Genomic DNA, 20,302 nt, shown 5'->3' on the forward strand with positions numbered 1-20,302 from the left:
TTAATCTTGGTTTTCTGACATAATAAAATTCCTGTTTTGATCTCCATTTTACAGACCACAAACATCAATAATTCAGAGAAATTAATCTCTGTCCCTTCTGTATTCCATCTCATTTCCTGTTTTGTCATTAGGTAACAGTTCCCCCTAAGGCACATGTTTTCAAACTTCCAGTCCTGCTCGTGCCTTTCTTCCAGATCTGCACTTGCAGTTACTTTTCAATTTTGTGTTTTCCCTGCCCAGAGCTGAGCCCTGTGTGTAACATCAGAATAGATCCTGACACTGTGATTTCACCCATCCATCAGTTTTATCTGACTTTCTGCTCCCCTGGCTTTTCCAAGTGTGAAAATCTGCACTGCAGAGGAACTTTCTGGATTCCAACCCTAATTTTTCGAGTAAAATTCTAAATAACTGCTCTGGTTAGAAAGCTTTGGGCAGAATTTTCAGCTTGCTGCGAGCTGCTGTTAAGCCCGTGTTGCCTTTTGGCTGGAAGTACATCCCAATTAGTGACCCTTCCATGGAGCAGTAGCAACAGAGAAGGGATTTGGTTGGTTTTTTGTTTTTTTTCAAGTCAGTTGTAAATGATTAGTCCAAAAGAGCAGCATAAAACTGCGAGTCCCCTGCAGGAGTCAGCTGGAGGAAATTAAAGGATCAACAACAGAAGGGAAGCACTGAGGTAGGATTGTTCCAGGCTGCAGCCACAGGCTTTCACATGCACTCAGGAAATTGGCTCCATCAAAAGGCGAGGATGCAGGAGTGAGGATGAGGAGGATCATGCAGGTGATGGTTCTAAATCATGGCTCGAGATCCCAGCGCTTCCTCAAGGCAGAGCTTTCCTCCCCTGCCTGCAAAAAGCAGCATTTTCCAGGTAAAAATGGAATCTTCTCTTTATGAATCAATAAAAGTTCGGCAGAAAGGTGAGCCATAAATCTGATATAACTCAATAAATAACAAGGATCCCGTTTCCCCCACAATAATATCAGTTGGATGGGGATTTTGACTGTGCTGTGCCTGTGTTTGTGTGTGAGAGCTGTGCAACCAGTGTCTGGGGAGTGCTTGGCAGCCAGGTAAAGCTCTCCCTTTAAAGCCTAAAGTCAATTCATTCTGCAGAAATTTGCATCTTCTGGGCCTGGGATGAAGCTGAAACCTTTGCTGGTGGAGCAGGAAAGGATCACAGGAGGGGAAATGCATAAATCTCCATCTGGAGCCAAGTATGCTGGGAAGGAGATGGGGGAGCAGGAGTGCCAGAGCAGGCTGAGAGAGCGAAATTCCAAGGGAAAAGTGGAAGAAAGGAAGAGGAATGTCCCAGGAATTAAGCTCTTCTAATGCTCAATCCTTTCATCAGAAGCAAACCACTGGAAAGCTGTAACCCAAATAAGGAAATTAGAGCAAAAATTAACAATATTCAACGATTCAGATGTCAAAAGAAGCAGCGGAGTTATTGGTGTTAGAGGTTACTGCCAGAGGGGAAAACTCAGCATGTCCTGGGTAATTAAGCTTCATTGGAGAGCATGGATCCCTTCTCCAGGTAAGAAAGCCTTTTATAGCATGGCATCTTTGCTATTGTAATTAAACACCATGGGCTATTCTGCATATGAAGTCTTAAACACTTCAGTCCTTTATCGGGGGATTTTACTGGCCAGGCATGTGTGTTCTTACGGCAAAAAAAAAAAAAAAAAAAAAAACCCCAAACCCGGCTGCTATAAAAAAAGAAACCCAAACATTTCTTTTTATTACTCGACTTGCTGTATTTTTTTATATATATCGAGCCAAAATTCATCCCTTGTGGAGCTCAGTTGAAGGCAATAAGGGCAGATTTGGCCCATGTCTATATGAGAAAGGTGGTGACAATTAAAATATATTGTTTAATAATGAGAGCTATGGTAGTGAAGTGTCTTTGTGTCTATGAAATTATACACCCCGACACCCAGCCAGTGTGGAGCTGGGACTAGCAAAACATATCAGGCTGCTTTCTGATGGCGAGGCAAAAGCACTCTGACTTTTATGATTATGATTAAATATCACAAAGGCATTTGAAGGAGGCTAATTTAGGTAACATCACCAGAAGTCTCGTTTATAGCGCAGTATTTTACCATTTGAAAATATTTCTTGCCTGTTTTTATATGTGGCTCTCAAGGACAGCACGACTGGCTGTTATTAGCAGTAAGTAAAAGAACAGTTTTTATTTCACTTATATTTGAGGGACTCTCAGTAATATTACAAAAAGGAATGTACCCTATTAAATGAAATGTGAGGACAGCCTTTACTATCACTTTACACTGGCAATTCCCAGTTGTTCCCTGCTCAGGGCATGCGACCAACACATGAAAGGCATCGCTGATGCCTTGAAGAGCTGAAGATTTTGCCAGTTTAGCAACAAACACCCAAAGCAGGAGAGCGCTCAGTGTGCAGAGGAGCTGGGGTTACCTGGGTCCTACCCAGCAACTCCTCTGTGTATCCCTGTTGTTAAGTTTGGGTGAATTTACAAGCTGGAGTTTGCTCTCTGCTGCCTTCCATCCATCCTGCTGCAGTTTGGGCAGTGGTTATCCACAGCCAGGAACCAAATCCCTCATTCCAGGCTCCGTCCTGCTGCCAGGGAGGCTGGCCCAGCTCTGCTCTGCCTTGTAAATGTCCCACATTCTGGCTCAAACACTTTCCTGTTGGGTCTTCACCTTGCCAGGAGGGGAGGTGGGAGCCTGAGAGGGATAAGGAGATTTCCCTCGGGGAAAAACCTTTTCCTCTGGGGGTTCTCTGTCCTGAGCCTTGGCAGCTGCCTCTGGCTCCTGCCTGTAGGAACTGGGGTGAGAAAGGTCACAGGAGTAAGAGATATTTTGTTGAATCAGGAACTCAACTGGCTCTTGATGGCCCTGCTCAGGAGATGGAAACACCTCCACACGTAGCTGATGGAGCAGCAGAAAAGGCAGCTCTTAAACAAAACTAAAGATATAAAATATCAGTTCTAAAGCCACTGGTCTTCTAAAAAGTCTCTGACCCCCAAAAATGAGAGTGGGCAGGAAAACACAGAAGAATAACAAGAATTTTTGCTGGGCTTATTACTCATTCTGAATCTCTTTTTATGGAAATCTGGCCTTTGGCATCAGGCTCAAATAATATTTTATGAGAAGAAAGCATGATTCATTGAATTGGTGCACTGCAGTATCTATGGAAAGGAAAACTGGGAAGGACACAAGAGAAAAACCAATCCAAGGAACCACTGCCCCACAAAGCATCTCAACCCCCAGGAAAAAAAAAAACAACAGAAAAGAACAAAGGATTTCCAAGCAAACCTTTGAATGTGGTGCTGGAGCCAAGTGAGGAATTATTGCTGGACTGGACTGTCAGGAAGGGTCACACAGTACCTGTGGAAGGGGAATCTCCTGTCCTTGGGAAATTACTGGGGTATTTTTATGAACATCAATGTGGTGATCAGGACTGGCCCACGTACCTGACAAATTGAAACTTAACCAAAGGCATAATAAGAGATCCCAGGGGGAAGGGGGGATGTTTAGCCTGCCTTAGACAGGATAGAAGTCACTTTTCTCCTTTTTTGCACATTTTCAGAGATCTGTTTTTCGGGCTGTGAGAAGCATGGCTGTGTGATCCAGAGTTCTTTGTGTGAGGAGAAGAGAAGCAGCAAAAAGAAGTGAACAGAACAACCTCAACCTCTCCACATCACTGATTACTCACAACTCATCCAACACTGCATCTCCTTTGCCTGTTGCTTTTACTCCTTTTTTATATTCTTTAAGAAAAGAGCATTTATATTTAATTATTTTATTTCCCCCCCCCTTTCTCTCTTTTCCAGCTCATGTTTTCCCCGTATTTAATTCCTGGTCCCTGACCTCCTGCTTCACCTTCTTTTGCTGTTAATAGGATAAAAACTGATTTTGGGACAATCTAATTAGCTACTTCCCAGAGGTGAGGGGATGTTATTTCTGTGTTATGCATGAGAGGAACAAATCATTCACTGAGGGCTGGGTCATGGCTGGGGGTAGGAGCATTTGTAAATTCGTAAATCCTGAATTTCATGGAGCCTGCAGTAGAAGCTGGTTTGTCCCAGGGATACAGGCGAGTGTGGGGGTTTAGCTTCACATCTCCGATTTTCAGTTGCAGTTGGTCTAAATGAGATTTTAGTAGAGAGCTCTTTGCATGTTGAGCCCAGCATTCGGTAGGAGGAGAGGGGGCTGTGTGTGCACACCACTGAACACTGAGCTCCCAGCACTGCTCACCCAGCTCTCGCTCCCCTGAATTCTCAGAGCTTTGGGATAGCTCCGTTTCCACATCCTGAACGTGGAAATTCCTGAATCCTGACATCTCAGTTTCCACGTGCTGCATTTCATGTCCCTGCTGCTCCCAGGTCTCTGTGTCACCCCAGGGAGGATGGTCAGTGCATCCCCAGGGCTCTCAGGATTCCGGCCCTCACTGCCTCACGCTGAATGTCCTGGATGTGTCAAAGGACAATGTTTGCTTTCCAAGGAAACCCCTCCAGCCCCCAGTGACCCCTCCCAGGCCCGGGAGCTTGGGAAATGTTAACCCAGAGTTAAAACCCTTCCTCCTTACCTGTGAGTGGTGGGGAAAGGGAGAGGGGCTCCAGGCTGTGCTCAGCTCTGCTGCTGGGTGTAAATCCAGTCCTGCACTGTGATCCTGGACAGAAATCCCAGTGGAAGCTTTTCCTGCCCCTAAGCTGTCTCCTTCAGAGTGATAAATGGAGGGAAGGGAAGGGTGGGGGGGCTGGGGGCATCTCTCCAAGCTTTGAACTGGCCTCAGAAAGACGAGAAGGGAGAACAGACTCATTTGAAGCAGAATTTTTATTCGGATAGGCTCAGACCAAAGGTGTCTGAGCAGGTGAGGCACTGTGGGCACTTTGATTTTTGGCTGTAAATGGGAAGGATTCCCTGTCCCCAGTGCCTGCCCTGCCTGTGGCTGCTCGGGAGCTGTCCTGAGGACTCTGATGCACCAGGCAAGTTCATCACCTTTCCAGGATGTCCTGTGATTGATTCCTCATGGCCAGGCCAATCTGCTCCAAAGTTTCAGGCTGAAACGATCTCTTGGATTTAGAGGGGATCATCGATGCTTTGGGTTTTATTCTGTTCCATTTTCAGCTATCTTTTCGTGTATACGATTCACAGCTGATATGAAACCCAATATTAGATTCAGACCTTTGTTATTCTCTCAGTAGCTGCTTAGAGACCCTGGGCATGAGCAAACTGCAGTTTTGAGTGTGCCTGTGTCATCCATCAAACTCAAACACTCATTCCTCAGCTGCACTGCACAGCCAAGGCTGCAGGCTGGGCTGGCTGAGGGCAAGATTAAAGGGCTGGTCCTGCTACACTGAAGTCTATAAAAGTTTTCCTATTGACTTCAACAGAAATAGGACCGAGCCTTAGGATTTTGGCATGAAAACACAAAAATCTTGCTTTTCATCTCCGCTGAGCTGCAGCAGGCATCGCTGCCTGACGTAAGGAATTGTTCTCTGTACATGCTGTTCTGCAGCAAATGTTCAGTGGTGTCCATCCCTGCTGGCAGGGGCTCAGGATTAGTACACAAACCTGGCCCAGTGTCCTGTTATCAGTGTGAACCTCCCAGCTAGAAGATACGTTTGTCAAACTGTGTCTTTCAGGATTGTTACAAGCGCTGCTGCCCAAGCAGACGGTGCTGACATTCCACCTCATTTTTCTCATTAAAAAGTCAATTTTCCACCAGTTTGTAAATGCAACCCTGCTGAAAATGTTCCTCGAAACTGCAGCCATGTATGGTCCAAAGCCAAAAATTAGTGTTTGCTGAGAACTAAGGAGAATCACAACCAACAACAACCACAAACAAAAAAAAACAGATGAAAAATGTTGGCATTTGCCAAATACTCCCTCAAACCTCTTCCCCATCAGTATTTTTCAGTGGAACAAGAGCCTTGGGACCTGTTGTAGCTATTCCTCCTCTTTTCATTCCGGTGGGGTTTGCTTTCCTTTTATTAAATGAGTTTCCAATTAACAAAACCTGCAATTATCCTAATTTTAATTGAACTGACGTTATTAGCACTTTGCACTAATTCATCTCCTTTTTTATTTCCTTCTCTCAGGGCCTGGTTCCTCCAAAGGTGGGCTGGGGCTCAGGAGAGCAGTTTCCATCCTGGAGGGCCCATTGCTGCAGCTCTGTGTAAATCCACTGGGACATCTGAACTGGCATCCCAAAACTGCACCAACAGGAACATTTGCTGGCCACGACCAGGGAAAGAATCTTCCTGGCAGGAATGGGGGGACCACAAACCCCCAGCAAGGTGGCACAAAACCCCAAAGGGCATCACCTTCCCCACTCATTTCCCAGTGAGGCTGAGCAGCCCAAGCCAGGTTTAAATTTAATTCTGGTTTAAGTAGGGCTGGTGCAAGGAGGGGCTGTGAACCCTGTGATGAAACCACCACCTAAACCCCCAGGGTTTTACAGGCATTTCTCCCACGGCAGTGTTTGCACATTAAAAAAGGTTCATGTTGGACAAGGCTTTGTGCTTTGCTTGTACCACTCCCAAGACTTTCTCGTCTTTGATTTTTAATCTTGATCCTGTTCTTTGCGGAGAGCAAATCAGTTCAAAACGTGATGTTTTCTACCAGCAAGTCACAGGCTCATGATTTCTCTTGCAGCCTTCTATGACAGGAATAAAACCCCTCCAATCACACTGAATTTAGGCTGCCTCTTGTCACAGTCAAGTGCATGGCACCTCCTTGGAGCAGGTCCTTAAATTAAAATATTGTCGATTTTTTTTTGCTGTTTAAGCACTACTGCAGAAACATGAGTGGCCAAGGAGAGAGGAGAGGGGTTTTTTTTTTTCTCTCTGGCTGGAATTTTTCACTATAACCATCCTCAGGGGAGTTCTCATCTTCAAAAGAGACATTCTTTCTATACAAGCTGCAAAAAGAATTATTTAATGACATCATAAATTAATACAGAGAGGCACAAATTTTCCAAAATGTAGAGAGAGAGAAAAATAAATTCATGTTTGCCAAAAACACCCCAGCTCTTGCAGACTTAGGCCCCTCTTGAGCCTGTGAGCTGCCAACGATGCCAAATTGAACGGTGGGGCTTTTGGCAGGACTGCAGTTTAGCTTGTTTAAATTTTGGCGAATATTCCTATTACTCACATTCTCAGCAAGCTGATACAAATATTTGTTCTATTTCGAGGGAAGTCCAGGCTCAGTCTGGCACCGAGTGCTGCCGGGCTCGGTGGAACTGAGCCGGCCTGAGCCAAGATTCAATTTGGACATTTCTACCTTAAAGAAAAACAGAATTAAAAAAAAATTCCCTGGGCCTTTTAGTGCAGATTAGAGCACATCAATGGAAAACGGTCCTCGTGTGTATTCAGGTTTTTCTCACTTGCTAATTTTTGCTTTAATCTGATTTGAAATGGGCCTGGTTTCCCTGAGCTCGGATTGCCACTCCCGGCTCCAACTCCGGGGCTGGAAAAGCCTCCACACACATGAACCTCCACATTCTTGAGAATTAAAAGCTGTTTAAAGTGTACTAAATCAAACTGGGACACAGTAAGCACACTTGATCTCTTTTAAAGCTGTGCAGGTTGTTGGGATTTTTTTTTTTTTATTTTTTTTAGTGATGTCCTCAGTTGAGTGTTTCTGATTTGAAAAACAAACAGAGCAAATACTCCAGGACACTCAGGATTGCTGCGCTCTGCTTCATCCCTGGGAATGGTCCTGCTCGGCCAGGATCTCCATCAGGACCAGCACCTGCCAAGCCTTTCCAGGTGGGAAAAGCAGGAGAAAACAAATGGAACCTGGACGCCTTACCTGGGAGCCTGGACTGGACACAAACCCAGGTTAGAAATCTTGCAGCGAAAACATAAAGCAAACTAAAAAAGAGCAACCTGTTTCCATCCCATAAATTAATACAATCAGCCTTTTTTTATTTTTTTCCCTGTGCTCAGATTGAGTGGGATTTGTAAATAATTCAATGATGTCTCAATGTTTTTGTCAAAGTGACACAGGAGGGGGATCCCACTCATAGGAGTTTTTAGCCATTTGGAAATGGGAAATCTGCTCTGAGTGGCTGAACCGGATTCCTTTGAGTGGAAAAAGATGGTCACTGGAGAATGATTCATCCCATTTCATCTCAATGTCTGATCTCTCTCCAGTGACTATAAAAGGAACCCAGATGACCAGATTAGCATATATCCAAATTTTGCACATTTTTATGCTAACTCAGCCTTTCCCAATCAGGTCCTGTGCTCATAAATATCCTGTGCTATTTTTATAAGGAAAAAGCTCATTATTTGGCACAGGGATTCCCAGGGCACTCGCTCAGCTCCAGTGGCTGCTGTGGGACAGAGCCTGGGCCCTGCCTTTTGCAAAGGCTAATTAAATCATTAATTACATGATCAAGATTTCTCTACGCTGCCTGCATTGACTGAGAGGTTTTGGGACAATTCTTACAGGAGCTACTTTTTAAACTGCCTTAAATCAATAAATACTGCATGGCTGAGTGGAAGGTACATGAAAAATGGTTAAAAATAGCAGCAGTGATTATTCATTAAAAATGCCGTTGTTCCTGTGCTGATCACCTTTGTAAAACAGGCAGAAGATCCAGGCAGGTTTTCCTCTGCTGACCCCCCCCCTCATTTTTTGGGTTCCATTTGTCTGGTTCAGTGCTGATCCGGTGTCAGGGTGAGAAATGAACTGAGCGCTGCAAATTCTGGGCAGTGACACCCCCGGACCTCTCCCCCCTCCCTCCCACCTTTAATTCTTCACCACTGGAACTGAGCTGCACCTGGGCATCAGTGGCTTTTAACTCCGTGCTCAGATCAACTCATGGGACCCCTAAAGCAAAGAAACACCAGAAAAACCCCAAATAAACCCGTGGGCACCTAAAACCTGACGGTGGAGCTTTGAGATGGTGAAACAGAGTCAGGTGCGCACCTTGGGGGGGGTGAGGTTGGTGTGGTCAGGCAGCAGGAGACAGAAGAGACACGAGGCATCTGAATTCGCCATGGAACACTTTTATACTAATTATTGAAATGCACCCAGAGACAGCTCGTAGTAGTAAAATGACTTTATGTTCTGATATGTAAAATAAAATGTCCATGCTATGTAACAAACATTTAAAAAATCCACACCGCCTGTATCTAATGTGGTTTCTAATAAAGATTTATCTGTAGTATATAGGGTTTTTTTTGTCTAACCAATTCTTAGTTTTTACATCAAAGGTGTGTAATAAAAAAAAAAAATTAAATAGATGTCTTTCCAAAAAAAAAAAAAAAAAAAAAAACCAACCCCTTTGCAACATTCATTTTTATTAAGTATTTCATTTGTCAAAAGCAAAGCTGAATTGGACACGTGGCCTGCATTTGTGATATATATAATTTTATATATATATATATATATAAAAAATATATATGTATATAAATAGCTATTCAGCATGCAAAAATTGTAGTGATTTCCAAAATCTGGTTACAAAAGCCCCACCAGTCACACAGGAATTGTGCTGAGTGGGTGCAGGGGACTGTCCTGGTTGAAATGTGACCTCGGGGCCGTCACAGCCCCCCTCATCCATCGGGCTCCTCACCAAAACACAGAAGCGCCTCCCCACTGCCAAAGCTGCGTTTCAGCCTTCTGCCTTTGCCCGTTTGGGACGCAACGGGAGGAGATAAAAGACCCCACTGTGCAATGACCAAAGGTGGAATACTGTGCTCTTCAGTGGAAGCCGACCCAGCGTCACCCCTGGGTCACCTGGGTGGCACTGCTCAGCAGGATGGACACTGCAGGGGGACAGGAGCTTTGTGGGCGAGGACAACGGCAGTTCTGTCCCAGAAGGAATTCCTGTGCTTCCCCACGAGCGTCGGCCTCCTCACAGAGCCGCTGGGGTTGGACAAGACCTCTCAGATGATCAAACCCACCCCGTGAGCCATCCCCCCACGGCAGCTGGCAGGGACACTGCAGGGGACAAAGCCAAGGCTGGAGGAATCAGCCCAGGACACTTCCACGGCAAACAAAAGGAGCAATGAATACACTGGTTACAGATTTTACCTGTTCTACAAAGATTTGTACACTGTAAAGCCTGACAGGTCATGGGAGCTCTTCCCTCCCCACCCCACCGTTAGGAAAATATTCCTCTAGGCCTCCTTTAGGCTGAAAACAATTCTGTCTGAGTTAGCTGCGAAAGGAAAGAACACAGCACAAAAGGCACGTTTCAGCTGAATACGAAAGAAATCAAGGACCAGCAAATACAGGAATTGGTTCTGGAAAGTATTAGCGACTTTTAAGCTTAAACTTCATAAATATATTGCAATAAGCAAACGTGATTCAATCAAGGGATGGGAGTCTTGAAGACACTGGGTCTGTTCCTAACGCTGCAATTAATTTGCTGTTTGGCCTCGGGCTTAACTCTTCGCTTCTTCGCTTCCTACAGTGGGGGGAAGAGGAGACATTTGTGCATCGGCGCCTTCTCCTCCGTGCCCGCGGCTCGGGGCCCGCGCTGCCGCCGCTCCCTCATCCCCGAGAATCTCCGAGGACCAAAAGGGCTGAAGAAGCGCTGCCACGGCAGTCCTGGAGCTACGCAACCCATCGGGAACGGCTTTTTCCTCGGAGCTTTGGGAGGTTGTGGCTTCGTGAGCCAAGGACCGTAAAAAGTGGAGCTCGTATTTTTTTCCCAAATAGCCGAAATTTTGCTCACGGATGTTTAACGTTACAAGCAAAGAAGAACACGACTAGCTACGTCACTTCGTTAGTCATGAAGATGGTTCCTGCCGGATGAAGACACGAGGATGAACTTATTTGGGAGTCAACTAAGAGCCTGCCGAATCCAGCCCACTGAGCCAGGAGATGCCCTTCACCCTCACAAATCCCTCTGGAAATGCACGTGTGTCTCAGCGAAGTGCAAGTTCCCCACAGGTATCAACACTGACTGAACTGTCCTGGAGCAGCAGGGTCGCTGTGGCCTGGCCGGGCGCGGCGGGAGGTCACCCGTCAGTCCAGTTCTCCACAGTGCCCATCCCTGAATGATACTGCAGCGACGACTCCCTGGACAGCGAGAAGCTCTGCGAGTACAGGAACTCGTTGGCCGCGTTCAGGTGCGGAGAAGGGGCTTTCCTCTCGCACACGGCCGGGTGCACGCGGTCCCGGGGGAAGGCCGAGGCGGGCCCGCGCTCCCGGCCCGGCGCCGGGCCCAGCTGGTTGTAGACGCTGAAGGGGCCGTTGGCCGGCGCCTGCGAGGCCTGGCCCGCCATGGCCGGGAGCCGCGGCATCATGGGCCCGGCGGGGAAGTGAGGAGGGAAGGGCTGGTAGGGGACAGTCTCCATGGTCTGCACGCTGTAGCTGGTGTAAGGTGCCACTGAAGTCCACATGTTGCAGCTCAGCGGGGGCGGCGGGGGAGGCAAATCGTCGACGGCCGAGACGGCGGCGATGTCGGCGCCCGAGCCAGAGTACATGCACGCCTCCCTCGGGGTCACCTCGCCGCAGTAGGACGGGCTCAGCATCTGCTGCTCGTAGGGCGGCGGCGAGCGGAAATAATGATCGTCCCCCACCGAGGACGAGGCGTCCAGGTAGGAGCGTTTGCAGGGCAGGTCCAGGTGCCGAGCGCTTTCTGCAAGGAGAAAAAAACCAAAAATGCCGTTCAGGTTCAGGAGCAGCTCTGCCGGGAGTCCCCTCGGAGGCCGCGGGTGTTTCACGAAACTGGTGCCCTTTCTCAGCTTAATCCAGTTAAAGCATCTTGGTTTGGGAAAACAACGGACAACATCAAAAAGACTTTGTGCTGCAAATGTCAGGCTAATCCCCCCCGGCCTCAAGGCACTCCGGTGACATTTGTCAGCTTAAGTGAGGGACTCTTCTCACATCAGGGATTACTCCACGTTCGTCCAGATAACGCAGGGCCCCGACACTCCCGCACGGTTCCTCCTGACAAATTCAAGGAGTCTCTTAAAGGGTCTTATCACAGCCTGCCTTCCTGTCACTGCGAAAATGACTCTACATTTCCCAGATATCCACGTCAAAAGCTGCAGAAATATTTCCAGATAAAGGAGCCCTTTCCCAGCCAGCAGCCCTGCACAGCCCCTCTCCTCCTGCGAGGACCACGGCCCTGTGTCCCCAGCAGCTTTCTGTTACTTATTAGGAATATTCTCTGGATGAATTAGTGAATTCATCTGCACATTTAACATCTGCTAAAATTACGCATTTGCCTTGCAGCCCTCATTACTGGTGCTGTTAGATTCTTCATTTAGCCGTGATCAGAGGATTCTCCCAGCTTAAATAAATTAGCGGGCAGTGAGACATGCAAATAGAAGGATTTTTTTTTTTCTTCTGTGCAAAATTTTTCCATTTAACTTAAAACATGCCATGATCTCATCTGATGCTGGACTAAAACGAAGAGAATGCAGTCACAGCTCACTTAAATTTGAGAATTAGTGGATGAGAGGAAAGGGCTGCTCATACCAAGCTCCCTCAGTCCCCCTGCTCTGCAGGCATTGAGGGAATTGCTCATGGCTTTGCCTTGGAAAGTGTAGAATTCTGGGAATGCTAATGGCCTCCTGCAAACAATTTGTAATTCAGCTGATCCTAACAATGGATAATTTTCCACTGAAGCTCTGTGCCATTTGAATTAGCACATTCTAATTAATTCTTTCGGCTCTGTCTCACAGTCTGATTTTACCTTCTATGGGACAAACCTACTAAAAACTGCCCCAAACAGCAGCTCTTGCCTCCTGACCCTCCAAAACACTCCAACCACAGCAGCATTTTTAAAGACCAAGGCCCAAGGGACCAATCCAAACCAAACTCATGCTCTCAGGTTTATTTTCTAGCTGTGAACTCGAGTTACCTCTTCTTTTTAGGCAATGGTAGAAGAGCCCTGAATCTCTCTGTGCTGTGAAGGTGTTGAGTGGCAGATCTTGAGTATCTGAGGCTGCAAACTGCATGTGAGCACCGTTCTCATACTGATAATGCTGAAGGGTCTGGTGATTCCCATGGAGCGGGTTCACATCTGGCTTTGCTGACAGCTGGCCGTGACTGGACACCAACCTCTGCCTCATGATGCTCTTGGAAATTACTGGGTATTCTTTGCTAAAAGAGGTGAGAAAAATGAAGCCCGGTTAAGCAGCGATCAGCATCGTCGGAATTTCATCAACAGAATGAGGAAATGTTGGTTTGGCTCCCCCAGAGCATCTCCGGCCAATGACTTCAGCAGCCTTTGCTTGAGACGATGAACTCACCGCCCTCCTCTGGGCGTGGGCAAGAGCTGCCAGCACAGAGTGCGCCAGAGGGACGGCAGGGGCCTTGCGGGGATGTCACCGGCATTCAGGCGGGAGCAAACACGCTGCCCTGTGGCTCCGGCACCTTTCAGCTGCTTCTGCAGAGAGCTGCAGCCGTGAGGAGCAGGGCACGAGGGACGGGAGGTACCTTTGGAGCCGAGCCACGCGCAGGTCGCTGTCGTCGCTGCCCCGGAAGCCCTTGGCGAAGGGGTTGTTTTCGATTTTCAGCTGGGTTATCTTTAAAAGAACAAAAATAAAGGGCTTGAAAGCAAATCAGACCAAAAGTGCAGCAGGAGCACGGCTGAGCTGGGTCTCGAGGGGCTCAGTCCTGATGACCCCTGTGAAATGCAGAGTCTGGGGCTTAATCTAAGCCCTGTGTTCATTTTCTGGACTCCTGATGGGGAGAATCCGCCTGATTTAAAAGTTTCCTATGATTCCATGTTAGAGAGCCCTGCTTGTCACGCTGGGGCTCTCCCTAAGTGCCATAACAATTTAATCCACCTTTCTGGCCACCATTCAGTCAATTTAACCCTGTGAAAAGCATCCCAGTCAAACAGAGCTCTCCCTGCTCTGAGCCCCCTGCATCCCGTTTGAATGCTGAGGAGAGCAGCCAGTTCTGCTTTGGGATGGTTTTGCGTGAGTGTTGCTGTTACTAACAGCTACACTTTTAGCAATGTTGAAAAATATCCCTTACCAAAAAAACTCCTGAGAACACAGCTGGCCGCTATCAGTGCTGGAGGGGAAGGTGGTGACATGTGAATTTAAGCAGCCTCCAGGCCTCCAGCTCTTCCAGGGCAGCTCAAGCAGCTGATGAACCACAAGAAGCATAGGGCCCTTCCAAACCCACAGCCTGACAGCAGGTTTGTACATCTTAATTCCATTTTGTTCCTTAGTGATCGTGGTTTTCCTCTGATGTGGGCAGGATCAGGGCTTCAGTCCCTCCTGGTCACCTTCCCCTGGCCTCATCCAGCCCAGGAGAGGATTTTGGGTGAACACACACCTTCCTCACTGACCTGTGCTCAGGGGTAACCTCTGTCCTCAACTTCCTCATTTTTTTTTTTTTTTTTCCCTTCAGGAACACAATTATTTACAGCCACACTTCTTGCTAGCAAGAGATTCCTGAGCTAAAAATAGTTCAGCAGTTTGTTTCTTCCAAAAGAAAACCAGACCAGGTTTTAAATTGTCGATGCTTAAGAGAACAAACAAAACCATTCAGGTGTTCCTCTGAGGCTGAGATTTTCTCGAGAGCACACTGAGCTCCTGGTGAGACCTTCTGCCTGCTGTCACCTGTGTCCCCTGCTCAGGGCAGCACCACAGAGGCTCCTCTCAGCATCTTCACTAAAGAATTTGGGCTCACCTGGGACATTTTCCCCAAATCTGCCCCCCAGGCAGAGCCCCCCCAGCACAGCTGGACAGCAGGGACAGTGCAAGCGTGGAGTTTATGGAGCACTTTGGGAGCCTTAGGGATGAAAGGCACCATTGACAGCAGACATTTTAAATACGTATTAAATATAAGCTCTTTTGAGTCTTTTTGGTTAACCATGTTTGGGCAATTGGTCATTTTACATCAACAGCTACAACTTTTCTACCTTCGGTGTCCTAATGGGCACTTTTCCCCGAGCCTGCCTGACCACACCACATCCATGTTTCTGCTCTGAGACTCTTAACTGGCTCACTAATTGCAACATTTTTGCAAGGACTCTGTACTTCAAGCATCAAAGGGCACACAGGCATCCTGCTTGGGAGGAAAAGCTCTGGTCAGGTTATTGGGGAGGAAGAATTTCACACTTGTTCCTGTTCCTGCAGGATTTTCCTGTGAATGTGTAGGAAAGGAACTGGTGCAGTTCCACATGGCAGATTTCACACTCGGGGTGACAGGAGGGCTCCGGCAGTGTTACCTCACTCTGCACCTTGAGTTATGAATCTTGATGCACTTTAAAAATTCCAATTCAATTATTAATTATTCCTCATGCAGCGGTTGGACTTCACCATTAGGGAAACGCCTGGGAGCAGGAGCTGGTGCAAAGGCAGAGCAGCAGCAGGATAGAATCTGAATCCTTTCCATCCCCTGCTGTCCCTGCCCTGGTGAGGTGACACAGGGAGGTGACAATTCACTGTCCCGCTGCTCAGTCCTGCTGGGATCCAGCCCTCAGACAGAACTCTGCACAGGTAACAGCAGCCTCAAACCACAAACCAGCCCCTGCAGCCCCTGACACCCGCCCAGAGCACGGGACCGAGCCCTTTGTACCTCACACCCCAAAGTCCCCCAGCCCCTCCTGCATCCACAAACCACAGAGGCAGCGCCCAGCTCCCTTTTTACGGTGACATTCCTCATCTGTCTCACTAAACACACATTCTGTAATTACCGCTCACTGCAGATTTATGGGCCGGCTTTACTGGTCATCATTAGATGCGCTTTGCTGTTTGAATGACATCTCAGCTCTATGAGCGCAGCCAGCCAGGGGAGCCCAGGCTTTGCCAAAACATTATTACCAGCAACATCCCAGAGCTGCATCCTGCCTCATCCCTCGTGCTTAAAGCCAGGACGGAAACTTGGCTTTTAAACCAGCAGAAGAGGAAGATCCTGTCACAAAAGCAAGCGTCGGTAGCCCCAAGAGCTGCCTACCTTGTGGTTCTGGTAGGAGGTGACGGAGATGAAGGAGGTCTCGGGGAAGACGTGGGTGCAGAAAGCCGTGTTCTTGGAGCCGAACGCGTTGTTCTCGTCCGCCTTCACGATGTGCAGCCGGGGCTGGTACTTGTGCATTGAATTGAGGATGATCTGAAAAACAATTGGTGCTCGAGTGAGAAATCCATTCAAAAAAAAAGGAAAGAGACAAGCCGCGGCTCTTGGACACTTTGCGGCAGGACCCAGAGCCCGGCAGAGCTCGGCTTTAGCTTCGCTTGCGAGTTAGGAAGGAAAATTTACATTCTAGAAATGCACAAGGAGCGAGGCACAAAAGGTATCTGCAGCTCTGGCAGGCAGAGCTGAACTTAAAGCTTTCCTGGTAAACCCTCATTTTCCTATTGCTATTGGATAGAATCAGTCTGGGTGGAAAAAATGTCTTTTTTTTCTTTTTTTTTCCCCCAGCTCACGCCGAAGCTGTACAATATATAATTCACCAGCAGCCTGGTCTGTAAAGATTCCTAATAAATACTTTACTGAGCTGAAAAATACACAGTTTAGCAGAGGAAAAAAAAAAAAAAAACCAACAACACAGAAACCACAGAGGGAAAAAAGCTAGAAAGCTATTTTTCTTTTATCTGCTGGTAAAAACAAAAAAAAAGGAAAAGGAACTACAAAGCAGCAGATTGGTTTTTCCTGCTGTTTGTGGCGTGGCTGAGTGTGGGTGGCTGGTCCGGGCACCTCTCCCCTCCTCGAGTCTTGGCCAGTGAAAGGCAGGAGCAGCACCAGCCAAGGGATTTTTATGGAGGGTGCCAGGGGGGCTGGGGGAGGGCTGAGGTCCAGCAGGGATCACAGCCTGCCTCCAGTAAAGGGGTTTTTTGGTGGAGTTTTTGGGCTGAGAGCAGCTGCCCAGGCTCATCCCATCCCAGCACCGAGATCCCACAAAGCAGGGATGTGCCCAGACACTGCCCAAGAAAACGGCTTCAAGAAATGGAATTTCTCTTAAGAAGTGGGATGGTTTTAAGAAAAGCCTTTATTCCTTTTGCTGGGCAAAGAAGAAATACTGCTGCCTTGTTTTCTCAGCATAATCCTTTCCAATCTCCTCCTTCCGCTCCCAAATGGGCTCATTGAGCCCGGCTGCTCCTGGGGGACAGGGATCCCTGCCAGGCTGTCACCCCCGGGGTGCCCAAAGCCCAGGGCAGGGACAGGGACAGGGCCAGGCAAAGGGACAAGGAGGGGACACTGTGATGGGTGGGGTCTTCTACTGGTGCTGAATGAATGGGTGGGTGGATGAGAAAGGGATGGAGGGATGGATGGAGGGAAGGAGGGATGGATGGATGTGCACAGGGGCACCAGTTCACACTAATTACGGATTTTAGCCAGTTTCAAATGAGAATTACCAAGAAGCAGAAGGTTTTTGCTCTGTGACTGCTCTGTGGGATCAGAAACCCTTTCTTCTCCATGACTGCCGTGTCCAGGAGAGCTCAGAGCAGCAGCTCCAGCCAGGGTGGGAGGCAGTGCATGGAGCTTGTGCTCTCCAAACCCCCTCAATCCACTGCAGGTCCCCCTGCCCACAGTAGCTGCTGCATTATGCACCACTTAAATGCAATTTTTACTGTTGACGTTTTCCAGACAACCCTCCCTGCTCCCCAAGAGAGAGAACGAGGAATTTTTGGCATTTTATCAGCTTTGCATCAAGCCTCTGAACCACTTTGTGGCTGTTGATGGGCAGGGTGTAGACCTGAGAGGGTCGGCTCAGGTTTTGGGCTGGAGCCCTTTCTCTGCTTTCATGTATCAGCCACTCATAAAACAAAGTAACACCCCAGGGACGGGACTTTCGTAAAAAGAAAGGACATTGCAACTTTCAGTAATTAAGAGTAATTAAGAGCTGATAAATAATGGCTGTCTGGAGCAAAAGCTGAGGTTTGCTGAGCTCTCCTCGCTGTCTGTCCCACACTGCCCAGGACTTTTCCCCAGAGCCAGAGCAACTCAGCTTCAGGATGAAGAAAACAACTTTAAACTGAGAGTTCCAAAGGGAAAATTAGGAGCCCAAGTTTTGAGACACCCTGCGTGAATAGCCCGTGTTCCTCCTCCAAAGCAGGATCCACTGGGTGATAATGACCCCTTTAAAAAGAGAAATGTATTTTTAATAACATCTTCAAAGTCAAGGAGCCCGAACAATTTCCAAAAGGAACAAATGAACTTCTTGGAGCCTGATAGAAGAACTCAGGAAAGGATTTCTGACAAATGCTCGAAGTTTCAGTTGTGGCTGCAGATCTGCCTGGAGGTTCATCATGAAAAAACCCCTAAATGGCCTAATTTTGCCACTGCAGTTACAAGTTTGGGCACTTCTGCCCCTCGCACAAAAAATGAACATTTGCCCACCTGTCTCAGTGTAATTCCTGTTGGAATTTGAGTGTGGGGCTCCCCACCAGCTGCACAGGGGATTTCCCACGTCTTTCTGGGGGTCAGCAACCACTCTCTGCATAAAACCAGCATTTTACCTAAGAACAAGAACTCCTGCACACAAATCCTCCTTACTTGTGCTTGGTGTAATCCCTGTGCACTCAAAGTCCTTCCAAACCACCCCGAAAACAACCCTGAGCCACAAAACACTGAGTGTGCAAAGTGAAATGCCAACAATTCAGGCTAAATAGTTTTCAAGGCTGCTTTGGAAAGCTAAAAATACACAAAACAAATGTAAATTCCACTCCAGTGACGAACATCAGTGGAAAGATTAGCTTCAAGAATTGTGTCAAAAATGAGAAGTATTTTAATTGATGGGACAGAGCACTGAGCAGTGACGTAGGAGCCCTCAGCCTCAAAGGTGATGCTAAAACAATAACTTTGTATTTTCCTGCACTTACTTTTTTTCCTGGGGAGATTGATTCAGTGTCAGACTCTGCCACACACATTTTTACATTGTTTTTGTACAAAAATAGGTAGTTTGGGATAGGCTGGCAGGGACCCAGTGATGGGGACCCTCCTGGGCTGCACCAGGTGAGACCCAAGGAGCTCCTGGATACTTTGGGAAATGTTTTGGGAACTGCCTTGGATGGTGACAGAGGAGCCAGAGCATCCCCAGGGTGATGTCACTGCTGCCCCCTCAATGTCACACGTGCTGAGCAGACTGTCAGAGAGCCCGGCCCCAAAGTCCGGTGTGAACTTACACAAACATCCTTTTAATTTCTATTTTTTTTCTCACCCCTCCTGTCTCTCTCCTTTGTGCTGCTCACACACTTGCAGCTGCGACTTCAGCTGTTACAGAACTCAACTCCTTCATTATTTTGGCATTCCCCAGTCAGCAAGAAACGTCTTAAGAAATGGTGTCATTTGCTCCTTTCTTTTAATTTTACTTAGGAAAACAAACTCCTCTAACTTCTAATCTCTCACACTGCTGAGTAATGTCGGCTCCAGGGCCTGAGTTTGCAGGATGGGGCCCAAAGGGCACAGGCTGAGCTGGGGAAACGGTGCCACATTCCTTGTCACAAGGCAAACTCGCCTTGAAATCACCAGTAAAATGCATTTACTTTCATATGAAATTTGGGGAGTTGATTTAAGAGCTCCCTGTTTCGCCAAGGTATCAGATGTCAGATGATGCAGTGGTTGCTATGGCAACTGCCCTTTTTATATTGAATAGTAAATGGCTACGAAAAAGCCACATAATTTTATGGCTGCTCCCGGGGGATCGCATAACTAATATAAAATCTTGCATTTTAATATATTTTCAGCCTCTTTCTTCCTTCCCTCTATTCTTTCAAAGTGAAAAAGCCTTTGAGCTGAGGCTGGCCCTGGTCCCGCACTGGGACTCGGAGCTGGAGCGCGACGGCCCAGAACAAAAACCTGACAATCCACTTTTCTGCCTGGAAAAAACGGTGTTTTAATCAAGGGGGCTCTGCAAAATCATCTCAATTAATATTTAGAGCATTTGGTGGTATAAACCATCCCAGACTGAAGGGGGTTTAGGAGTGAATGGTTTGGAGATGCTCCATCAGCACTGGAGCTGACCCAGCTGTGCTGCCCGGGATGTGTCCAGGGGATTTGGGATCACAGTTCCCTCTTCTCCCTGCACTCACCCTCACTCGAAACCAGCCTGAAAATCACACCAACATTTACAGTGGGAAAAACCTCTAAGATCACCCAATAAAACATTCTACTCCAACAACCCCTGCAGCAGCTAAAACACGAGCTCCAGAATTCCCTGGATCTCATCCTATCCATTTTCCCTCTCTGTGTCCCAAGGCAGGGACACTCTGGGCTCTCCCCAGCCAGCCCCAGCCCCGAGTGCAGCCAGGCTGCTCCTGCAGGGCTGCAGAGGAGCCTCCCAAATCCCCACGTTTGTCCTGGCAATCGGCACAGCAGGGAATAAAAGAAAGGCTGGAAAATCCTGGGAAAAGGTTCAACATGAGCTCAGACAAATAGTTCCTTACGAGATGGCCAAAGCT

At 47.6% G+C, this 20,302-nt stretch overlaps 1 protein-coding gene and 1 long non-coding RNA gene across 6 annotated transcripts in view; one reads left to right on the forward strand and one right to left on the reverse strand.

Annotated features, from left to right (window-relative positions):
• Positions 1 to 680: 680 nt before the first annotated feature.
• LOC136300045 (uncharacterized) lies at positions 681 to 4,180 on the forward strand. Its single transcript, XR_010723614.1, has 3 exons — positions 681 to 865; positions 1,108 to 1,525; positions 3,559 to 4,180. It is a non-coding gene; the product is annotated as an uncharacterized lncRNA (long non-coding RNA).
• A 4,796-nt stretch (positions 4,181 to 8,976) lies between these two features.
• The window catches only part of TBX4 (T-box transcription factor 4), a 36,326-nt gene continuing 25,000 nt past the window's right edge, over positions 8,977 to 20,302 (reverse strand). For all 5 annotated transcript variants that reach the window (XM_066202095.1, XM_066202093.1, XM_066202097.1 and 2 more), the window contains 4 exons: positions 15,861 to 16,013; positions 13,383 to 13,471; positions 12,805 to 13,046; positions 8,977 to 11,574 (listed from right to left, as the gene is read on the reverse strand). In XM_066202095.1, coding sequence (XP_066058192.1) covers positions 10,952 to 11,574; positions 12,805 to 13,046; positions 13,383 to 13,471; positions 15,861 to 16,013 — 1,107 coding nt within the window. In that variant the 3' untranslated portion in view covers positions 8,977 to 10,951. The remainder of the gene's footprint in view (positions 11,575 to 12,804; positions 13,047 to 13,382; positions 13,472 to 15,860; positions 16,014 to 20,302) is intronic.

Source organism: Chamaea fasciata, unplaced genomic scaffold (assembly GCF_029207755.1).
Source record: "Chamaea fasciata isolate MVZ Bird 193981 ecotype frontalis unplaced genomic scaffold, bChaFas1.0.hap1 SCAF_21, whole genome shotgun sequence".
NCBI lineage: Eukaryota > Metazoa > Chordata > Aves > Passeriformes > Sylviidae > Chamaea > Chamaea fasciata.